At 32.9% G+C, this 21,895-nt stretch overlaps 1 protein-coding gene across 1 annotated transcript in view; it reads left to right on the top strand.

Moving 5' to 3' along the window:
• LOC128552990 (cilia- and flagella-associated protein 251-like) overlaps positions 1-21,895 on the top strand; it is a 49,540-nt gene that overhangs the window by 12,643 nt on the left and 15,002 nt on the right. Inside the window, exons 5-8 of the mRNA XM_053534089.1 lie at positions 3,623-3,718; positions 4,455-4,550; positions 5,368-5,463; positions 6,805-6,900. Coding sequence (XP_053390064.1) covers positions 3,623-3,718; positions 4,455-4,550; positions 5,368-5,463; positions 6,805-6,900 — 384 coding nt within the window. The remainder of the gene's footprint in view (positions 1-3,622; positions 3,719-4,454; positions 4,551-5,367; positions 5,464-6,804; positions 6,901-21,895) is intronic.

The following is a 21,895-nucleotide window of genomic DNA, read 5'->3' on the forward strand; positions in this document are numbered from 1 at the left end:
GCCAAATATCAAGAAAGTTGATAGGGAGGTTGCCCATGACCAGCAGATGACCACTATTGCTTTTGAGGTCAGTAGGTCATAGGTCAAGGTCACAGTGTTAAACGGTTTCCACATGATAATTAAAGAACGCTTGGGCCTAGGATCATGAAAGTTGACAGGGAAGTTGGTCATAACCAGCAGATACCCCTGTTGATTTTGACATCAGTTGCTCAAAGGTCAAGGTCACAGATACCCGGAACAGTTAAACGAATTCCAGATGATAACTGCAGAACGATTGGACCTAGAATCATGAAAGTTTATAGGCCAGCTGATGACCCCTATTGATTTCAGGTCAGTCGGCCAAAGGTCAAGGACACAGTGACCCGGAACAATTACACAATTTCCGGATTTTAACTTGAGAATACTTGGGCCTAGGATCACGAAACTTAGTAAGGATACTGATCATGACCAGCAAATGACCCCTATTGATTTTAAGTTCAGTAGGTCGAAGGTCAAAATCACACTGACCCAGAACAGTAGAACTTTTTTCCCAAATAACTAGAGCATGCTTTATTACACAGTCTCCGGACTATAACTTGAGAAATGATTGGGCCTAGGCTTACAAAACGTAATAAGGATATTGATCATGACCAACATATGATCCCTATTGATTTTGAAGTCAGTAGGTCAAAGATCAATATCACATTGACCCAGAAAAGTAGAAGATTTTTTCAAAGATAACTGGAGAATGCTTTGATCTAAGATCACATTTGGTACAGAATTTACTTGTGATTGGTAAATGACCCATAATTATTGATTAGAAGTCAGTACGTCACACATTCAAATTTCTGTTCCTTGTGCAATTACTGAATACATCAAGGGTGGGTGTGGGGGGGGGGGGGTGTATTTCGTGTTCTACGAGCTCTTGTTATATCTTATTTTGATTTAGAATGTTTGTGTTACTTTGAAATTCCTAACTGAATTACTTTTTAACTGAGATCGAATCTGAATAATATACAGAGTGCAATGCGCTTACAGCCTTAGAACATGTTTGGTATAATATTTATCTCTTATAATCAGATCTTTACTTGTTTTGCATTTGGCGTAAACAATAATGATATTATGCTTGATGATATTAAACACAGACTTAATAATTTGATAGAAATATTAATGATCTTCTGATAAAACGGGCCTTATGTGCTTTACATTTGCATTCAATATTCTTTTCTTATGTTTTATTTTACACAAATTCATTTGATACGAGCGTTTATTGCTAGGTAGGCTTTTATTATTAGTTATTATTATTTCTTTTGATTACATATAATTTTTATGGATTTTATTTATTGAAACTTCCGTAGAACGTCGAACAATGGTTTGGATTAACCATCCAACGGTTTTTGCTACAATTTTGCAGTCTTCATAGTGATTCGAAATAAAAAAAAAAACGTTTACCTACATTTAAGCTTGTGTACTTTTGCACGGTAAAAGGCTGTTGACCAGCAAAAATGACAAGCAAAAATAATACTATTAACTGGCGACTTAATGTGTCAATCTACTTTAGAAATCATAACTGAAATCAAGGTGTACAATGTATATTATTTCAAAACAATATACAAAGCATCTCCTGAATAGAATCATAATGAATATGTAATTGATAACAAAGCATTGATATCATTGCCCAGTAAACTTGTAAAAACATGTAAATCATCCTGTCTAGAGTTACTATTATTAGAAATTATTTTATAAAATAGAAAAAGTGGAAACTCCACAGGTCGCTCAACACAACAAAAATGAAAATGTTGCAGGATCGGTTTGATTGAGCCTGTTCATGGACGGTAGTGGAAATGCATGCTACCGTCCACGCCTTCTAGCCCCGGGTTGAGCAGAACTCAACATTTATACATGCTAAAAGTACAAAAAAACAATTTAGAGACATCCGCAGATGTATTCAAACGGCGATCAACATGGAACTTTCAATGATACACGTGTTGAGGCGTGTAATTCCATGAAGAGCGGCGTTTGGTCCCAAGATAAAATAAAGGGTTTGCCCCAAACGAGAAAACAATGGGCAGAACTAAACAAACTGGAATTTAGGAAGGGGATCTGAGGTTATGGAGCCAGCGTGTCACAGGAACTGTCAAAAGACAAAATTAAAAAGCAGGCACTATATCCAAGGGGTGATTAAACAATACCCAAGGCTATGGAAGCGGGAGTATTGGAACCACCCAGGCCGAAATGGTCATGTTGAGAAACTAAACAGTACCAATAACACGACATAGAAGTCGTGCTGAACGATCTGAGAAGATCGAAATATAACAGCCCTGATTGAATGTACGGGGAGACTTTTTACAGCCTTTATAAAACTGTCTCTCTGTGACCATAAAAGACACCTGTGCTTACGTGAATTACTAGTGAATCAGCATTCCGAACATTTTTCTCGGTGCTTTAATTAATTTGTTTATTGTTTCTTTCTCCCGCCTGTCAAAAAATATATGCTAGCGCGTCTTTTATGGTCCTTTCATGAGTAAACATGACCGTGGGTCATACATTGTGAATTTGCGGTTTGTTTCTGCGTATTTAATGTAAAAACAAACAAAATTATAAGAAGAATCATTAGTTTTGTTACAACTTCCTTTCTTATTCTTTTTATTTTTCAAAAAGGAAAAGGGACCCGGGGTTGTGAGTAATACTCTCCCTTCCCGCATCGTCAGTTATATGCCCCTTAAGGCTGTATAAAATCTAATGTAAGGGTCCATAGGAGATGTGACGGCAGCATTGAACGCGCCGCTAAAGATTTCCTTAGAGTGTAAACGTACAGATATGCCTTCCATATGGCATACGCTCTCCGCACGTATGCAAAAGTTAATCGTTACGACATCCTGAACAAGATTCCATTATTATAGAGCTCGACTGGCTCTCCATATTGTCCAGCACGAATGCAGAAAATACACCAGAGTCTAATGTATTTAGAACCTTACAACGTGCTTTGTATAATATAGATAGATCTCCTATAATGAGATATCTTTACTATTTTATATAATAGATATGTGCTGAAAACGGAAATCATTATATTATGAGTGATTAAATACATTACAGACGCTAAACTTTGATAGAAATATGTTTCATCTTACACACACAAACTATACTTTTCTACTTTTCTACTTTACAAAAGCACTTTTTCTGTCTTTTTGTTCTGCTTTCCACAAAATCATCACGAAAAAATATTATCTTATAAGATGTTAGATGTAGAATATTCGCATTCAAATGGGGGAAATTTACATTACTAAAATTAAAATCATCGCACTTGTTATAAATTTTGGTACGTGTAAAATTGTCTGAAATAGACAGATGCAAATCTAGAAATAAAGCAGCATTATCCGCGTTGTTTGTTTTGTATAAATTAACTGGAGCTCCCGGGAATAAACAGTATATTTCTCCATATGAAAAACATCTAGTTTACGTGATGTTTTACTAAATGCAGTAATAATGTTTGCCTGTCGTCTGGAGAAAAGCCAAGTGTAAAATCTCTTCCATAGCAATATAAAAGCAAATCTGCGATAGAAAACAATTATTATAGTGAGAACATAATGTTTCTTCTGTAATGAACAACATAATTACTATTGCTTCAAGTCGTTTTTCACAGGATACAGAGGAAGAAAGGGAAATTGGGGCAAACGGTGAGCAAAGCCTTAATGAAGGCGGAAATGAAAGAAAACAGCAAGATGTTGGTACTTCAAAGGTTAGTTTTGCTGCTCTTTATCATGAAATTGTGTATTAATTTTGCAAAACATTTCTGTTACTTTGATATTTCTAATTGCGATTCCAGGGGAATTAAAACCGAAGTTTATTTATATACAGACCGAAAATACAGCAGAGTCTAATGTATTTGAAACTAAGAACACGCTTGGTATAATATATGATCTCTTATAATGAAATATCTTTACTGTTTTATATATTATATATGTGCTGAAAAAGGATATCGTTATATTATGAGTGATAAAATACATTACAGACGTTATACTTTGATAGAAACGTGATTCATCTTACTGCACTTCTCTACTTTACTAATGCAATTATTGTTCTATCTTGTTGTTCTGCTTTCCGCAAGTTCTTTAGTTAAAAATCATTATCTGATAAGATGTAAGAGGTAGAATATTCGCATTTAAATTGGGGATACATGTATTTACATTACCTAAATTGAAATCATCACTCTTAAAATAAATTTTGGTAGTGTAAAATTGTCTACAAAAGATAGATGTAAATCTAGAAATAAAGCAGCAGTATCCGAGTTGTTTGTTTGCCTGTACATCTGGAGAAAAGCCCAATGTAAAATCTCTTCCATAGCACAATGTAAAATCTCTTCCATTGCAATATAAAAGCAAATCTGCGATAGAAAACAATTATTATAGTGAGAAGATAATTCTTTTTCTGTAATAAACAACATAATTACTATTGCTTCAAGTCTTTTTTCACAGGATACAGAGGAAGAAAGGGAAATTGGGGCAAACGGTGAGCAAAGCCTTAATGAAGGCGGCAATGAAAGAAAACAGCAAGATGTTGGTGCTTCAAAGGTTAGTTCTGCTGCTCTTCATCATGAAATTTTGTATTAATTTTGCAAAATATTGTTGTCACTTTGATATTTCTAATTGCGATTCCAGGTGAATTCAAACCGAAGTTGATTCATATACAGACCGAAAATACAGCAGGTTCTAATGTATTTGGAAACTAAGAAAACGCTTGGTATAATATATGATCTCTTATAATGAGATATCTTTACTGTTTTATATAACATATATGTGCTTGAAAAAGGATATCGTTATATTATGAGCGATTAAATACATTACAGACGTTTTACTTTGATAGAAATGTGTCTCATCTTACGGGACTTTTCTACTTTACAAATGCAATTATTGTTTTATCTTGTTGTTCTGCTTTCCGCAAATTCATTAGGAAATATCATTATCTGATAAGATGTAACAGGTAGAATATTCGCAATTAAGTTGGGGAAATTTACATTACTAAAATTTAAATCATCACTCCTGATATAAATTTCGGTACGTGTAAAATTGTCTACAACAGATAGATGTAAATCTAGAAATAAAGCAGCATTATCCGAGTTGTTTGTTTTGTATAACTGGGGATCCCAGGGATAAATCGTTTGCATAGATTTTTTTCCATATTAAAAACATATATAGATAGCGCGATGTATTACTAAATGCAGTTATAATGTTTGCCTGTACATCTGGAGAAAAGCCCAACTTGAAGGTAAACTCTTTTCCATAACAATACATAAACAAATCATCGATAGAAAGCGATTATTATAGTGAGAAGATAATGTTACTTCTGTTATGGACAACATAGCTACTATTACTTCAAGTCGTTTTTAAGGATAGAGGGGAAGAAAGGGAATTTGGGACAAACGGTGAGCAAAGCGGTGCTGAAGGCGGCAATGAAACAAAACAGCAAGATGTTGGTACTTCAAAGGTTAGTTCTACTGCTCTATATCACGCAATTTTGTATTAATTCTGCAAAACATTTTTGCTACTTTGATATTTCAAGGTGAAAATAAAACGAAGTTGATTTATTTACTCTACCGAAATTACAACAGGTTCTAATGTTTTTGGAAACTTAAAATATATTTACTATTTTATTTAATTGCTTAGCATTGAAAAAGGAAATCATTTTCTTGCATACCAGACGGGGATTTCCGGAACTTTTACCGGTGCTAGAAAAATCCATCTTACACCCCCGGTGTGTAAGATGATTTTCGTGCTTTAAATCACGTATTACGAAATACATATATGTAGAAGATTTATGTAGTTATTTATATTTTATTTCGAAAAACGGAATAAAAATCCAATACGTTGACAGTTCCATTCTTTCCTGATAGTATATTTCTCGATTCAAACCACGTTATTTCATCAAAAATCTATAACGTTACGCTGTTACTGATAAAACAAAACCGGAACTAAACATTGTTATTTGTCTTTGAACCGTCATGACGGATTTCTGTTTAAGGACGTTGGTTTCCCGCGCTTTGTTTTAAAACGCTGTTGTAAGAAATAGTTGTAAAAAGAAAGCCGTTTGACTGACTTTATTTTTATAATTATATCTTGATATCGGTATGCAAGAAAAATATTATGTCACTGGTTATAGGTGCAGATTGGAATATCCGGCTCTCGGGTAACTGTTTAGGTGTTAACTCGGTAGGAACCTCGTTACCGCCTAAACAGTTACACTCGAGGCCGGAAATTCCCATCTGCACCTATAACCAGTGGAAGAATCTTATAATATTATGAGTGAATAAATACATTACAGATGTTATACTTATAGAATCGACTCTCATCTTACAAAAACTCGACTTCTCTAGATTACAAATGCATTTGTTCTATCTTGTTGTTTTGCTTTCCACATATTCATTAGGAAAACTCATTTTCTTATTAGATGTAATATGTAGATTATTCGCATTCAAATTGGGAAAATTAAGATTGCTTAAATTGAAATCATCACTTTTGACATAAATTTCGATACTTGTAAAATTGTCTGCAATAGATAGATTTAAATCTAGAAACAAAAGCAGCCGTATCTGAGTTGTTTGTTTTGTATAACTGGGGATCCCGGGGATAAACAGTATGCATCGATCAATTTCTCTCCATATGAAAATCATATCTTGTTAATGTGATGTTTTACTAAATGCAGTAATAATATTTGCCTATACATTTGGAGAATGCCCAACGTAAATTTTCTTCTATAACAATATAAAAACAACTCTGCGACTTCTGTTATGGACAACATAATTATTATTGCTTCAAATCGGTTTTTAAGGATAAAGAGGAAGAAAGGGAAACTGGGGCAAACAGTGAGCACAGCAGTACTGAAGGCGGCAATAAAAGAAAACAGCAAGGTGTTGGTACTTCAAAGGTTAGTTCTGCTGCTCTATATCATGCTATTTTATATAAATTTTGCAAAACGTTTCTCTCACTTAGAATTAGAACCGAAGTTGATTTATTTATAAACCGAAAATACATCAAAGTCTTACGTATTTTGAAACTAAGAGCAAGCTTGGTATAATATTGATATCTTATAATGAGATATCTTTACTATTTTATAGAATAGATATCTGCTGAAAAAAGAAATCATTATATTACGAGGGATTTAATACATATAAAATAAATATGTTCTGAAAAGGGAGATCATTATGTTATGAGCGATTAGATACATTACTGACGTTATACATTGATACCGCGCAGTCATGTCTGAATCTTTGCGGATGCGTAGCCTGGTCTGGATCTATACTGGTCGAAAAGCCACTATGTTGGCTTTCTCATGGCGAAGCTCATGTATGATTTCGTACAAAACCGGCATTCTCTACTTTACAAATGCAATAGCTTTTGTCGTGTTGTTCTTTTCTCTAAAATCATAAGGAGAAATTGTCTTCCTGTAAGAGGTTACTAGTGAAAAATTTCCATTCCAATAGGGTACCTTTAATATACTAAAATTAAAATCATAACTCTTGTCATGGTACGTGTATAATCGTCTAAAATAGATAGATGTATATCTAGAAATAAAGCAGCAGTATCCGAATTGATAGTTTTGTATAATTGGAGCTCCCGGAGTCATATAATGTGCATAGAACAACTGAGCAAAGAAAAAAAAAATGATTATCCGTATTAGACCTTTTCGGCACGCACGTAATAAAAGTCTGACATCAAGTCTACACCCATCTCCGCCGTGCCAAGATAACGAAAATGGCTTGAATATTAAAGTGGAATTTTGTGCATTTTTCAAGCTGAAGGAAAATGAGCTGAAAGAGATGTCTGGGTAAAAACAACAGAGGAAAGTATAGATTTCAACCCAATATATCAACTGTTCCTGTTTACAGTACGAAGAAATATTTTTTTCAAATATGAGTTTTCTTATTTTGACTATTTTTAAGAGCTATCAAACTGCTTTCCTTCAACTTACGAAATATCTCCATATAGTTAAGGGAGATAATTGCGTAGAAGCTTGACGAAATTGATTATTATATTATTTGTCAGATTTCTTTATTTCTAAATAATTAACTTCAAATACTTAAAATACAAAATTATTCGTTGTGTAGAGAAAGGATGCATGCTTACCTGATGTTAAAGATTGAAATAATTTTATGTTTGAATTGAATGAGAACAGTGAAAGACGATGAAACCGAAAGGTATTGTGAAGGACGGACAAACAACTAATATTGTATGTCTCACGGGTTCTCAAATACAAAACATAAAATCGCTGGTGGCGGCAGTTCTGTTCCAATTCAACAATAAGGAGACGATTTATTAAAATGTAGGAAATCAGAAGAGCCTGGGATGACAATTTTTAATCAGATTCGTTTCTCTTTTATCTACACACGTTGAACATTTAGTACTTGTCATCCATTTTTACGATCATATATTCAGTCCTTCTGTAAACTTGTGCACATGATGAAATAATACACGGAGACGTATTCCTCCACCATCAAAGCTGAAATATCGCCGTACAACCTATATTGTGTCGCAGAGACGTGAACCCAACTATAACAAAAAAAAAAACAAAAAAAAAAAAAAAACAAACTCGGATATGCCAACTATGAGAATTAGTATAGTAATATATTATCTAAAATATGTTTGAGAAAACCCCTTAGTTTGACCGAAGTACATAATACGTGTTTGCAGTCGCATACATATACATTTACGCCGAAAAGGTCTTTAAAGACATAGCTAGATAGCGTGATGTATTACTTTATGCAGTAATAATGTGTGTCTGTGCATCTGGAGATCTCTTCCATAACAATTTAAAAACAAATCTGCGAAAAAATGTTCAAAAATTGTTCAAATGTGAGTGCTAATGATCCAAGTTTCATGATTATTCTCCAAAGGGTTTATGAGATACAAAGCGGACACGAAATGGAAGGCTCAGACATTTGACATTGAGTTGTGACCTTGACATTTAGCCGACATGGCTAACTCATAGGTTCTGCACATTGTCTTGATGAAATAATCAGTTAATTTACGTTTTATGAAAATCCTCCAAGGGATTTAGGAGAATCAGAGCGGACATGCAATCGACGGATCAACGGAGACCATCTTGTTAATCTCGTGTTGGAGGAATAATTAACAGTAAATAAAATTCTTTCAACTACAAAATAGCCACAAGTGAACATTAACATATGTTTGTATAGAAAACAGCTTCAGAAACAATAAAATTGATGTTACAACTTTTGAACTTGAAAATTGACAACAACGGCAAAATTTCGAAACTGTCCAGCTTTCTAACATAATGCTAAATCATCAAGTTATACATAAATTTTGAGTACAGGTTGCTTAGAATATAGAACTGCCATCACATATTCAAATAATGTTAAAGTAAATTATGAATGTTTTAAAGGGTGCAATGTGATCATCAGCTTTGGCTTTGTGAATGTATAACAATCCTTTGTATGTGAAGTTGAAACTTGCTTTTATGTCAATTGTAACTCCTTTTCAAGGGCAAATAATATGAGATACCATCTCATTTCAAGAAAAGATAAATCTGACACTTAACTACTGAAAAGGTGCAAAGATGACATTTTAGGGAGTAAAGACTTCATCAAGTTACTGATAAAGTTAATTTAGCAAACAATGTCATATCAATCTGAAATTTATTAAGATCTTGTAAAAACATAAGATCGTTTGAAAAGCAATGGGTTTAGGAAATTGTAGTGTTGACATTTACATTTAGATTTTTTTTTAATATTCTGCTAAAATGTATTTTGCTTTAAATGTGCAGAGTTTAGGTTACATAAAAAAAGACCTTTACAATAAAGCTTTGTTTGAAAAAAATAAAACAAAGATGAAAGCTACCCTTCATGTAAAATGTCACGCTTTCTTGGGTGCACATGGGACACAATTAGCTATACAATTTAATATAAAACTGATAGAGCCATTCAGCTGAACTTGCAGACATTCATTGAATAAATTAATTTGAATACAATTTGCCCCAAAACCTTTTCGAAAACTGACCTGAATTGAAGCTTCTTTATTTTGAAAACCACTCATTAGCATTATTAAATGGTTAGAAAAGCACATTGTTCAATGCTTTAAATGTAACTGTAAAATCCAGAGCCAAAAGGGAGGTAGTAAAACAACGGATGTAAACCTTATCATGCTGGATAAGATTTATACTGCCTTTGAGACAAGTGTACATCATGATCAGCCTGCACATTCGTGCAGACTGATCAAGATTTGCCTTGTTTACATTCAGTCAGTTTCTTTTTGGTATGTATCCCTTTCAGTTAATTGTACTAACCAAATTGTAAAATGGATACGATCATTACAGACATTTGGCCCGGTAAGGGTTAATAATTTTTTTACCATGGTTGTCAGCTATTCAAACCTATGTCAAAAATCGTACCAATGAAAATCTGAAAGTGAATATAATAACACTCACTAAATAAACACATCAAAGATATGCAAAGTATAATTCACAAAGAAATGATGCTTCTTTAAATAATCGTTGATTTAATGCTCTTAAAGTTTGGTTTGAATATGTTACTCCTATAGATAAACGATATAACTTTATTTTTACACATTGGCTACTTTATTGCCATACATTTACTCGTAGCTTTTGAGAATTGTTGATGTTTCGTTGCTTTTTTTAGTTATCTGAATGTAAGTTTATAACCCTTGGGTACTCACATACCTCGTCTGTGTTTACTTCAAACACACTATGATCTTCATATTTAAGACAGAATTTTGCCTGAATAAAACCTTATCAGTTCAATTTTCCTCTGTGCAAACGTGTTAAATACGTTTTCATATACATTCCACAGGATCAGATATTTATGATTGTGAGTCTTTCTTCTTTAAGAGATGTAATAGATGTATATCATTTTTCACTTTATCAACACTAAGCACCTTTTAAGCCTTGCTAAACTGAGTTAAGCTTTTATTCTGCAGAAATATAGAGCCCTATAAATTGAATTGTTGATTTATGTCTTTGAATAATTTAGCTATTCTTTTTAGTTTCGAATAGTATCTAATTTCTCTACTTCTTGTTCACCATTTGTTATACCATGCGCAATGTAGTTTTATTGCCTTTGTACTTTTTCTTCCTTCACTGTTAAGTTTTGTCTTTCACTTTCATTAATTGTTGATAGAGGCCTCATAAATTTATTTTCTGTTATCTGATTGATTGTCTTTACTGCAGTTCGTTGATATGATATTGAATTTTGTATTTCGGTATTTTTTTTTCATTTCACGTTTCTTTTTTATTATTGTGATAAATTAGCTTTGCTTCTAGATTTTCTATGACATAGTTTGTGCCTTATTGAGTCATGAATCCAATTTTTTCATACGCTTCTCAACTGTAATATCATATTTTGACAAACTTTAGATTCTTTAATGACAATTTCTGAACTGTTTTTAAATTTGCCACCATCTACGTAATCTGCAAAGGTATTCTTTACCCTTGTTAAATAAAACTTTTGAAAATCTAATAACAACATTGCTTAGGAAAAAGGTAATTACTACCACTAAAAGAAGTTCATTTGAAATGCATACATCACATTCCGTTGGCGGTCACTTTGTTAAAAATGGTTATCCTTCTTCTAGCTCGGACCATTTACTCCAATAAATAAAACATCAATCAACCTTTGATAAAATGAAGCCATTTGAAAAGAACTATAATCATTTTTATTGTCTTTTTCATGTAAGGTTTAGTTATCACTTTGGACAGTCCATGTTAATGATTAACTAATTGTTTAAACCTTCGACTATAATCTTCTGAATGGAGTTTTGTTTAGTGCAGATAATAAATCTAAGCGAAAAAATAACTAAAGCATTGAAAAAAAGATGTTGAAGCGACTACCCCGAATATTGTCAATAGGTGCTCTCTCAAATCCCTTACTTTTAATATAAGCTGTTGCCAATTTTGGAACTCCTGTACCATCTTTGAGAAAAATCTTTGATGTACCCTTTATACAATTTACAGTAGATATGTCTATTTTATAATTTTCACCATTTTCTATTGCTATTACAATGATTTCTTTTTCATATATGCCTCGGTATTGTAACACAGAATGAACAGAACACTATAAGAACTTATTGTTATATTGTTTTCTGTTGATAGTATCTTGTTTCTGCTCTTGCTTGCACATCTATTAGTCATTGAGTCCTTTACCTTTTGAAAAGAAAAAGAAATAAAATAATGATAATAAAAAAAAAACAGCCAAAAACCCCCAAAAATACAAACAAACAAAAAAGGGTAAACTGATTTATCACTGACTTGACTTATCACTGGTTACATTAACATGTCTCAGATTTTGCATCAGACTCGTCTCTTAACGTTTTCACTCCCAGATATCACTACACAATAAAACTATCTTCCCTTTTCTGTAGTTGCATCCGGATGTATTTTTGAATTTTCACTTTTAATCATAACTTAACTCAACTGCTTTTTGGTTAATTTCTGACAATCCATTCAGATGGAACATTGCTTGTTTTAACATTTACTAATTTTAACACTTTTGAAATGACTTTCTTAATGTTATTTACTCCTACATTCAATCTTATTAAATCATAATAAACTTCCATTACAATGTCATCAAGAGGCATGCCTGTGATTTCAGTATTCATTCAAAATTAAAATACTCTAGGTTCGGTTGTTTTACTGGAACGTTTTTCATTTTCTTCATTCAATTCATCAATAGACTTAGTCTGGTTTGAGCTCCTTTCTTAATTTACATCAAAAGCTGTATCTAAGTCAAACAAAAGATCGATCTTAATTTTAATATACAAATCGCTTTTCTTTACGGTTTGATTAATTATGTGATTAGCATTGGGAGCATTTTATTCTTTCAATACTTACTGAATATTAGTTGTCATTTATGCCATAAATATTGTTTATCTCTATAACATCATACAATTCATTATTAGTAGACTGAAACATCTAACTGAATAAAATATGTTTGTCATCATTGTTCACTTGTGATTTTGATCACAATTGTCATGAGTACACATAAAACATTTAAATGTAAAATATCATAGAATTAGCTTTGTTCTACTAAGTAACAATATAATAGTTTTTAGTTTTATGAATGCAACTAGGCCAATATCTCGCTTTTAACTACAATTTGCACAAAAAAGGGTACTTGTATCGCATAGAGGGTTGTGAAAACTCTCCATCGATACAATAGATATTCAAATCTGTTCAGTCTAGCTTTGACAAAAGCTCGATTATCACTATCTACATGTGTACACTAAATCTAAAATGGTTGTGAATTTTTTTATTTTTTTGGGGGGGGGTTAAAGCCGTTTTTATACAGTATTTCAGTCATAGAACGACGGGCAGTTTTACTAACCGGTGTTCCTGGATTCTTTACCAGTACAAACGTGTTCTCCGCATGTAGCTGCCAACTTCCCGACATGAATCAGTGGTGGAGGACTAGTGATTGCAGACATAATCATTATGTCGTTTATCAAATATTCACGGAGAACATACGCCCCGCCCGAGGATTGAATTCACGACCCCGCGATCCGTAGACTAACGCTGTACCTACTGAGCTAAGCGGGCGGGCACGGTTTCACTGACCAAATACGTGCCTATATCAATAACCACTGTGTTCTGGGTATACAGGCGAAAAATATAATAAGTCAAATATCTCATGTGGTTGGAATGATGAACTTTCTTTTTCATCCACCACACGAAGAAATTTAAAAGACTTAGTGGTAAAGATTCAGTAAAAGGTGCACCTCATGCACGCCGTCAAAAACTGCAACTTCGCCAAAAATAGTTGAGAAAAGTAAAGGATCTGATTGCTGCAGCAATGTACTACAGATGCAAGATTTACAACTAGGCATATAGCTAAATGTTAGACGTGATTTAAAAACTAAAGGAAGCCAAACACCTTGCATAGCAAAACGCGCCATAAACAACGAAAAAGTAATGTTTGTAATTTTCGTTACAAATCAAGGTCCTGCTTTTCAAATTGCTATACAGAAAGGTGAATCTGTAAATGCCAAGTTTTACTAAGGCAATATTCTTCATAAAATGAAGAAATATTTCACAAACCGTCAACAAGCAACTTGTCTTCATGGTGTCACGTTGCTGCATAGCAATGCTTCATCACACAAAGCGGCAATTGTATGCGAATATTTGAAACAGGAAAAAGTTATCGAGCTTCCTCACCCTCCTTATTCGCCAGATCTTGTCCCTTGTGTCTTTTTCCTATTTCCGAGGCTCAAAATACACCTTTCTGGAAAAAATATCAGACGTGCAAAAATCTCGGTTTGGCCAGGGTCTGAACAGTATACCTCGAAAATTTTATGAATATAGATTAAAAGACTGAAACTTTGCATTTGGTGAGTATTTTGATGAATTATTTTGGCATTGCTTGATAAGTTGCCTTCATATTTGAACACCTCTCGTAGAAGCAGTAATACACTGAATTAGAAGATTTTAAAGTATTTAATCTGCAATAATTGTATCATATGACTAACACAGGTTTTAAAATGGAACGACCCATATATGTTAACAGGTATTAACCTGAATAGAATATTTTACATAATAATGTTAAAAAGGCAGCATTCAAAACTCCAAATATGAAATACATATAATTTTGTTAATTCTGTCAAATTGAATATACTCAAAAACCAACTGTACTGACAGTGACACTGTGAACCGCTTTATTAGTTATCCTTAAGTTTCTTAACATAATTAGTATGGACAATTGATTTGTTTTAGATGTTCTAATTTCTTGAGTCAGTCATATCTTTAAATTTGAGTAAACTTTGTTTCTCTTGAAAAAGTGTTAATTTTCTAAATTTACCTTTAAATGATAATTGTTATTATCAATTTAATATCAGACAGAACTATTTAACACTGTTTTTTAAGGTTTTAGTTACTACCTATTCCTGTGCCATGTCTTTAAATAAAATTTTCAATTAGGTCAATTAGGTATTATGATTGAGTCAAATGACATGGGCGAATTGTATCAGAGTATTTACATAAGATTTAAATGTTGTTGAAATCAGGGTTAGTATAAAACATTTTATTTGTATAGTCAAACTTATGAAATGAAATAATATAATACATGCTTTATACCTCTGTTACTTCAAACCATCAGACCACAATATCATCTCTGCACCTCACAATATCAGTTGTCCACACCACAGTCTCAGCTGTCCTCACCACAACCTCATCTCTTTCAACCACAATGTCAGCTGTCCAATTTCAGTCGTCCCATTTCAGCTGTCCACACCACATTCTCAGCTGTCCAATGTCCTTTACCTGAAATAAAATTTTATATCCATACCTAATACCTGAGACCATGTACATTTGTTCAATTAATCCCCTGTATAGAGAGAACTTGGAGGGAATGAAGATTTATGTATACTATAAAGTAATATATTATTTGAAAGCGCTGATTATCTTGTCTTATTAGACCACTTTATGAACTATTTAGTTGATAAAAGAAAATGCTTGTTCATTATATCAGTTGGCAAACAAAAAATACCAAATGCTTCAGTTTAACGCCAAAAATTCTATATACTCTAAATACAGTAATCATTTGCTATTTGGCATAAAATATATAGAATAAGGAGGTTAACATTATGTCCCTGCCCTTTAATTTGGTATTTACAATAAAAATATTAGCATTTAACATTAAAATTGACATTAAGCAATTAGCATGGCGTACCGGCCGTCCAAACCAAGCTGAATGCTTACATGTCCGATGTTGGCTTGACATGCAAGTGCTTCAAATCAGACTCAAAAGACATAATGCAGAGCTTTATTTTTTAAAACCAGTGGACAATTAGCATTATCTTTTAGCATTAAACATAAGATATTTGAAATGTTCGCATTTATTATGATATTGTCAGATATCTAGAGCTATTACCACTAGATATCTGGCAATTAGAATTGTGTATCGTATCAGCCTTCCATATATGCATCAACCTTAAATAGTTTTTTATCACTATTATTAAGAAAATAAAACCTCTTATTTGTTTGGTACAGCAGTGACTGCGATACGGTTCTGGTCACTGAATAGAAATAAGTTTAGTTGACACTTGTGTGTTTATTTAAATTATGATACAGCTTTCTCATAAATTTGTTTATATGCATGAGTTTAGACTACTCAGTATAAAATGCTTGTGTCAATTCTTACATAATTTATTAGGACAACAAAACTCGGTTTTATTAACACTTCTGAAAGTTTTATATTTAGTTGTGTTTTTTTTTGCCACATATTAGATAAAACAATTTCTTTATCATTGGAATAAACTTGACAGCAACATATCTTTTTCAGTCTGCTTTTGATAATGACATGCTGTATGAAACCGTAAGATCAATTCTTCAGGCTCAGAATTTAATTGGTTATAATAATCCTTTAAATAAAATAAACATATCATTGTAAATGAAATATTTGGCAAAGGGACCCATCAAGATTTCAAAGGTAGAAAAATGGTTTATTCTAGATGAGAACGGTTCTTCAGTTATCACAATTTAAAAATCAGTTAAATAAACAGATGTAGGATCAGTAGTGTAACATTTGACCACTAGCATGATGTACCAAATTATCAATGGGTAATCTAATAGCCGTAGGTGCCAGTCATCTCTCTAAGAGCATTTCGGATTGTACTAGACTGATAATCTTAACATCATTCCTCTATGAAAATGTCTAAAATAGGCTTGCTTTTGTCTCCGTGAAAATGAATTCGATAAAAAGGGGAAAAATATAGAAATATATATATTACCAGTCTGGTGGCTATTCTAGGTATTATTTATTTTTATTTTTTTGCAGGAGGGAGTGTGGTGGGTATCTGTATTTTTTTTCAGCTGAGTATGAAACGCGTTTTAAAAGCACTTGCCTGCTCATTTTGGCTTAAACGTGAGCTTTCTTTAAAAGTTTGGTCACAGTTTGAACATGGATGGAATATGAGGTCTTGTTTCTAAATTAGTTTGAAAATGTCCATTCACGAAAAAAAAAGTGTCCGAGTCTAGAATCGAACACCGGCTTTCACCGGAATAAAAATGTTCTTGATGTCATTACCAAAACACAAAGGTAGATAAACCTAATTAAAGCGGTTTACCTTGAGTAAAGCGTTACAAATGCTATTTAATTTTCGGTGTAAAATATTAGTACATAAACAACTAAGCCTCATGCGTTTCGTAATTAAGTTTCAAAATATAGCAGCAATTTCGTGATACATTAAAACTGTACAATCAAACTTTCTCTTTTCTGTTGCCTTTCGATCTGGAAGCCAGTACTGTTATGTCTCACTGTGCACTTACAGTTAGGATATTTTTTTTTATAATAATAACAATAAAGAATATGGAATGGAATTTTCCATTTATTCAAAATTCAGCGTTAGGAAATCGTCGACCCTCTTATACGTAGTTCAGATGTTTTGGTTTGTAAACTATATGGCTACATTATTTATGAAAAATACCAATTTAGCGACATGGAAAATGAAATCTAAATTCAAATGCGCATTTAAGGAGATTACTTTTGTCTGCCGATATAGACTCTAGTGTTAAAGTGTGTTCAAGACATGCGTCACGTGATTAGTGTGAAATATTAAATCATTACTAAAATGTGTATACCGAAAGCGCTGCACTTGGGCCGCTAGACCCTTCGGCAGAAGTAATAGCTTTAGAACTACATCATTTTATATTTTTGTTATCTTTACATCCCATTAATGTAGTGTGTAAGTATTTTGATCACTTGTCTCTATGCATTGTAAAAATGACACCACTTTGACAATGAAATGTCCCAATGTATATCAAACTTTCTGTAATCGAAAGATTTAAATATTACCCAAAATATCACTCTGTTAAAGATATCACAAACAATATCTGCATGAAAAGAGTATTCACAACTTTTATTTCAGATGAAAAATATGCGAATCACGGTCGAGGGGGGTGGGGGGGGGGGGGGGGGCAGATCCAGTTTTCAGAAACTTATCCAATGGAAGTAGCATAGCAATGGGATGCGGTTTTATTCTCCTGTAAAACGCACCTGACTATAAAAATAAGCATACTGTTGCATGATACGGGGTTAATCAGTTGAGATCCGATAAACAACCGTAGTTTTAAATGCTGACTCCATGACTCATAACTTAGTTGACGTCATACGCACATTTTAACTGTGGTCACGGCCACGTAGTTTAACTTATTTACATTGAAACTATTCATCTTGAAAATACTTTTAAAATGTCACTTATGGCGAAAGTAAATTGCAAAAAGAAGATCACGAAGCATGTTCCGGTTCAAATAAATTGATTCAAGAAATAGAGACGTGGGTGATTTTGAAATGACAGGTCATTCTGGTATAATAAAACCTTACATTCACTTCGGTATAACATACATTCAAAATATGCAGGAATTCAGTTGTATTATTCATATTCAAATCTCTGTCTAAATATAACATTGTTTACTAAATTAGCCGGTTGTTCATCACTTTTAAATAATACCGATAATAATAGCAGAAAATGCAAGTCCAACATATAGCACAATCAACTTCAAATACTCATACTAAATAATTATGTTGTCACATTTTCCCCTGTGTATTAAGAACGGGGGAGACTTATACCGACAGTATCAAGCTTGATTATTTCTTAAAATAAATAAAGGCGGTCAGCTGTTTAGAAGTAAATGGGTATAAAAGGATTGTGCAATAAAAATTGTCACATGACAAATATCAATATTTATTAAGTGGCTATGATCGATATGTTGGCCATGTTCTTTTAAAGAGGAAATGAATGAAACCTCCCACAAGAGCATTGATGGTGGTGTGTATTCTTTATTTTTTGATTTATCACTATTTGCCCCACCTACTAAGCTCAGCAGGATAAGCGCAGATCTACATGTTCTACGGTCATGAGTTTGATCCTTGTGCGAGGGGTATGTTATATGAAATATAATGAGAAACAAGCAAATCGATACTTGTTGACTGAACAGAAAATAATGGTTCATCAAAAATGGACGTCAATAGTCGTGTTTGAAGGTTTGTAGAGAAAAAAGTTACAGAAATATCAAAAAAGTAAAATACGCATTCTATGGGGAATATGCTGAATTTTATATTAAACAAAATTTCGAAATGGAACCCAGCAACTTCAAATTAGGCGCATTCCACCTTAATAAATATAGCCTTTGATGCAACAAAATAGTCTATAACCTACATATTCAATAAATGTGAAATTATCTTTATTAGCATCTTTATCGTCCCTCCCATTCAGAATTAAAACGCCATATGTTTTGCAAAATGCTATTAATTCTTGTCATTGTTTGTTTATTACTTCCGTCACATGATACTCTGTTTGTTGTAATTGTATCGTTAAGAATATTAAAATATTCTCGGAATAGTGGTACATTTTAGTTTGACAATGCAAAATCATCCATTTCTGCAGTGCGAGCATTAAAATCACCACACAAAAAAGCTCAAATTCATGCAGATTCTCCATGTTAATAATTTCATTTTCGAGGCTCTGTGACTTATTGTCTTAGGAAGGTGATCCAACTGGTGGAAAATATACACACATATAGGAGAGTTTCTTCTCGACCTCAGTTACATGTTTGTCTGTTTCTAATATAACACCATACTGAAAATCTAGGCTAACTTGTGTGACATATTTGGCCATATAGACTGTAATCAAAACCATTACACCGCCCATATTCCGACCATCTCTTTTAGATTTTATGGCTGCAAATATAAATGCTTTAAAATTATCAAAATATTGAATCACTTTCTCCACATTTGTTTGCAACATTTCAATTAAACCAACGGTGTCAAACGTCTGGCAATACTTTATGAAATCAGCATCTGTCAATTTGTTAGATAAATCTTCTACATATTCCACTCTAGAAAGGAAAGTTTTTTATGATTAGTAGTAGGTATAGAGCCTTGACCTAATTCCTAGTTATTAGTGTTTATACTTTCATGTTTTTGGACTGCACGCTGCCTTATTTTTAGGTAATTTGAAATTCGAATGCCATTTTCCCTCAGTTCATAACGTCCGTTAAACAGTTTTAATTTAAGGATGAATTCACTAAGTTTTATAAGCACCATACGTGGTTTATCTTTTTTATCAGTTTCATCATATCTCTTGGCATATATGATTTCTTTTTGACCAATACTTTTATCTTGACAAATAATATCAAGAACATTGCTTTTAACATAAAAATGTTCAAGGTGATTGGTTGTCTGTCATAATATAATGGCTTGATTCAATGGACGAAAAACTGACCCACTTAGAAACCATTCAATTAAATGTCAACACCAGTGAAAATGGATTTAATGAATTAAACGACCAGTGCTATGAAACATTCAAAACAGTCGCTTCTTTGACAGCGAGTCGATTGAAAATATAAGCAAACGGCAATCTGAAATCGAGAAGATGCTGCAGACCCTGAAAACTGATGAAAATCGTAAAAAAGACGACTGTCACAGTTGCATGCAGAAATTGCGAATTTCACATTAAAATACCGAAGTCTGAGGGACAATTTGCTATTTCATAAGATTTTTGAAAAGAAAGAGGGAGATTGTAAAATAAGAAAGGTATTAAACGTCATTGAGGAAAAGCTAATTATTGACGATGGAAAGAAACTATTTAACTACACAGGGCTCATCAATTAGGAAAATAATGCAATAATAAAACATAACCAACAGTGGCTAAATTTGCATATTACCCAGATAGAGAAAGGGTTAGAAAAGCGGCACAGAATCTAAGTGGTACTTCTTTCGGTATAAGCGTACAATTCAACAAGGAGATCATGGAAACCAAAAAAAAAAAAAAAAAGATTCCGATCATGAAACAAACACGGGAAAAGGGTGATGAGGCATATTTGAAAGCGAGTAATTCATACATCAACAAGGTGCTTTTCAATGGATACCCTGGTTCTATCTTCATAAAACTTGGTCAGAATGTTTGTTATAAAGTCTTAGACGATTTTAAATCTTGGTCACATGGCATCAAAAATATGTTACTAGATCAAATTAAAGGAAAAGCTTGTATACACTATAGTGGCCAAATTTTGCTCCAACAACCCCAAACCTTGGTTAGAATGTTTGTTCACATGTAATTTTGGACAAGGTCGAATCTGGGTTATACTGGGTAAAAAACTGCTTGTTCGCACTCAAGAGGCCGCGTTTTCGGTTCAATCTTGATGAAAATTTGTCAGAATATTTGTTTTTATGAAAACACTAGGTAGGACATCTTTACACTGCTACGGTATATTACTCAGGTGAGCGACCTAGGATCATCTTGGCTCTCTTGTTTATTTCTTTGAAGAATAAAATTAAGTGCGTCGACACTTGTTGATTAACACGCAGTTATTTCACTCTCTATGCACTAAACTATTTTTGGCTGGGATAATTGAAAAGATGAAGTCAGTGCTAAGATGTTTCCTCATGTACACAATTATGTCAAGCATAATGATTAATTTAGCAGTAACGGCATCAGTAGGATCCAAACGGAAATGAAAAACAAATTAATTCATATTAAGTGATAAGAAAATTGTATTGGGATCGCGAAAAGCGAACAAAACATCATTTTTAACCATTTTATTGCTAAGTTTAAATCATAAATCATTTCTTTTGTTTCAAAAGTAACTATAATAGAGTTCACGTAAAACATTTACATAGTACTATTGATTTTTCACATAACACATTTGGTAGCTATCTTACCTAAAGGGAGGACTGGAATTAATGTTGGAAAAATTTGTGGCCCAACCCATTTAGTAATACATAAATCAAGTTGTCATATGTATTGTATATTATGTTTGTATATATGAAAATGATTAAATACAAAAAAATAAAACTGCAAAATCAACCAATCAAGTAAATGTTCGGATTTGTAATATATGGACAATTTAAACATGCACTGGTCTCCATATTGATCCATCATGTAGATGTCATGTGACAATA

Source organism: Mercenaria mercenaria, unplaced genomic scaffold (genome assembly GCF_021730395.1).
Source record: "Mercenaria mercenaria strain notata unplaced genomic scaffold, MADL_Memer_1 contig_3358, whole genome shotgun sequence".
Lineage (NCBI taxonomy): Eukaryota > Metazoa > Mollusca > Bivalvia > Venerida > Veneridae > Mercenaria > Mercenaria mercenaria.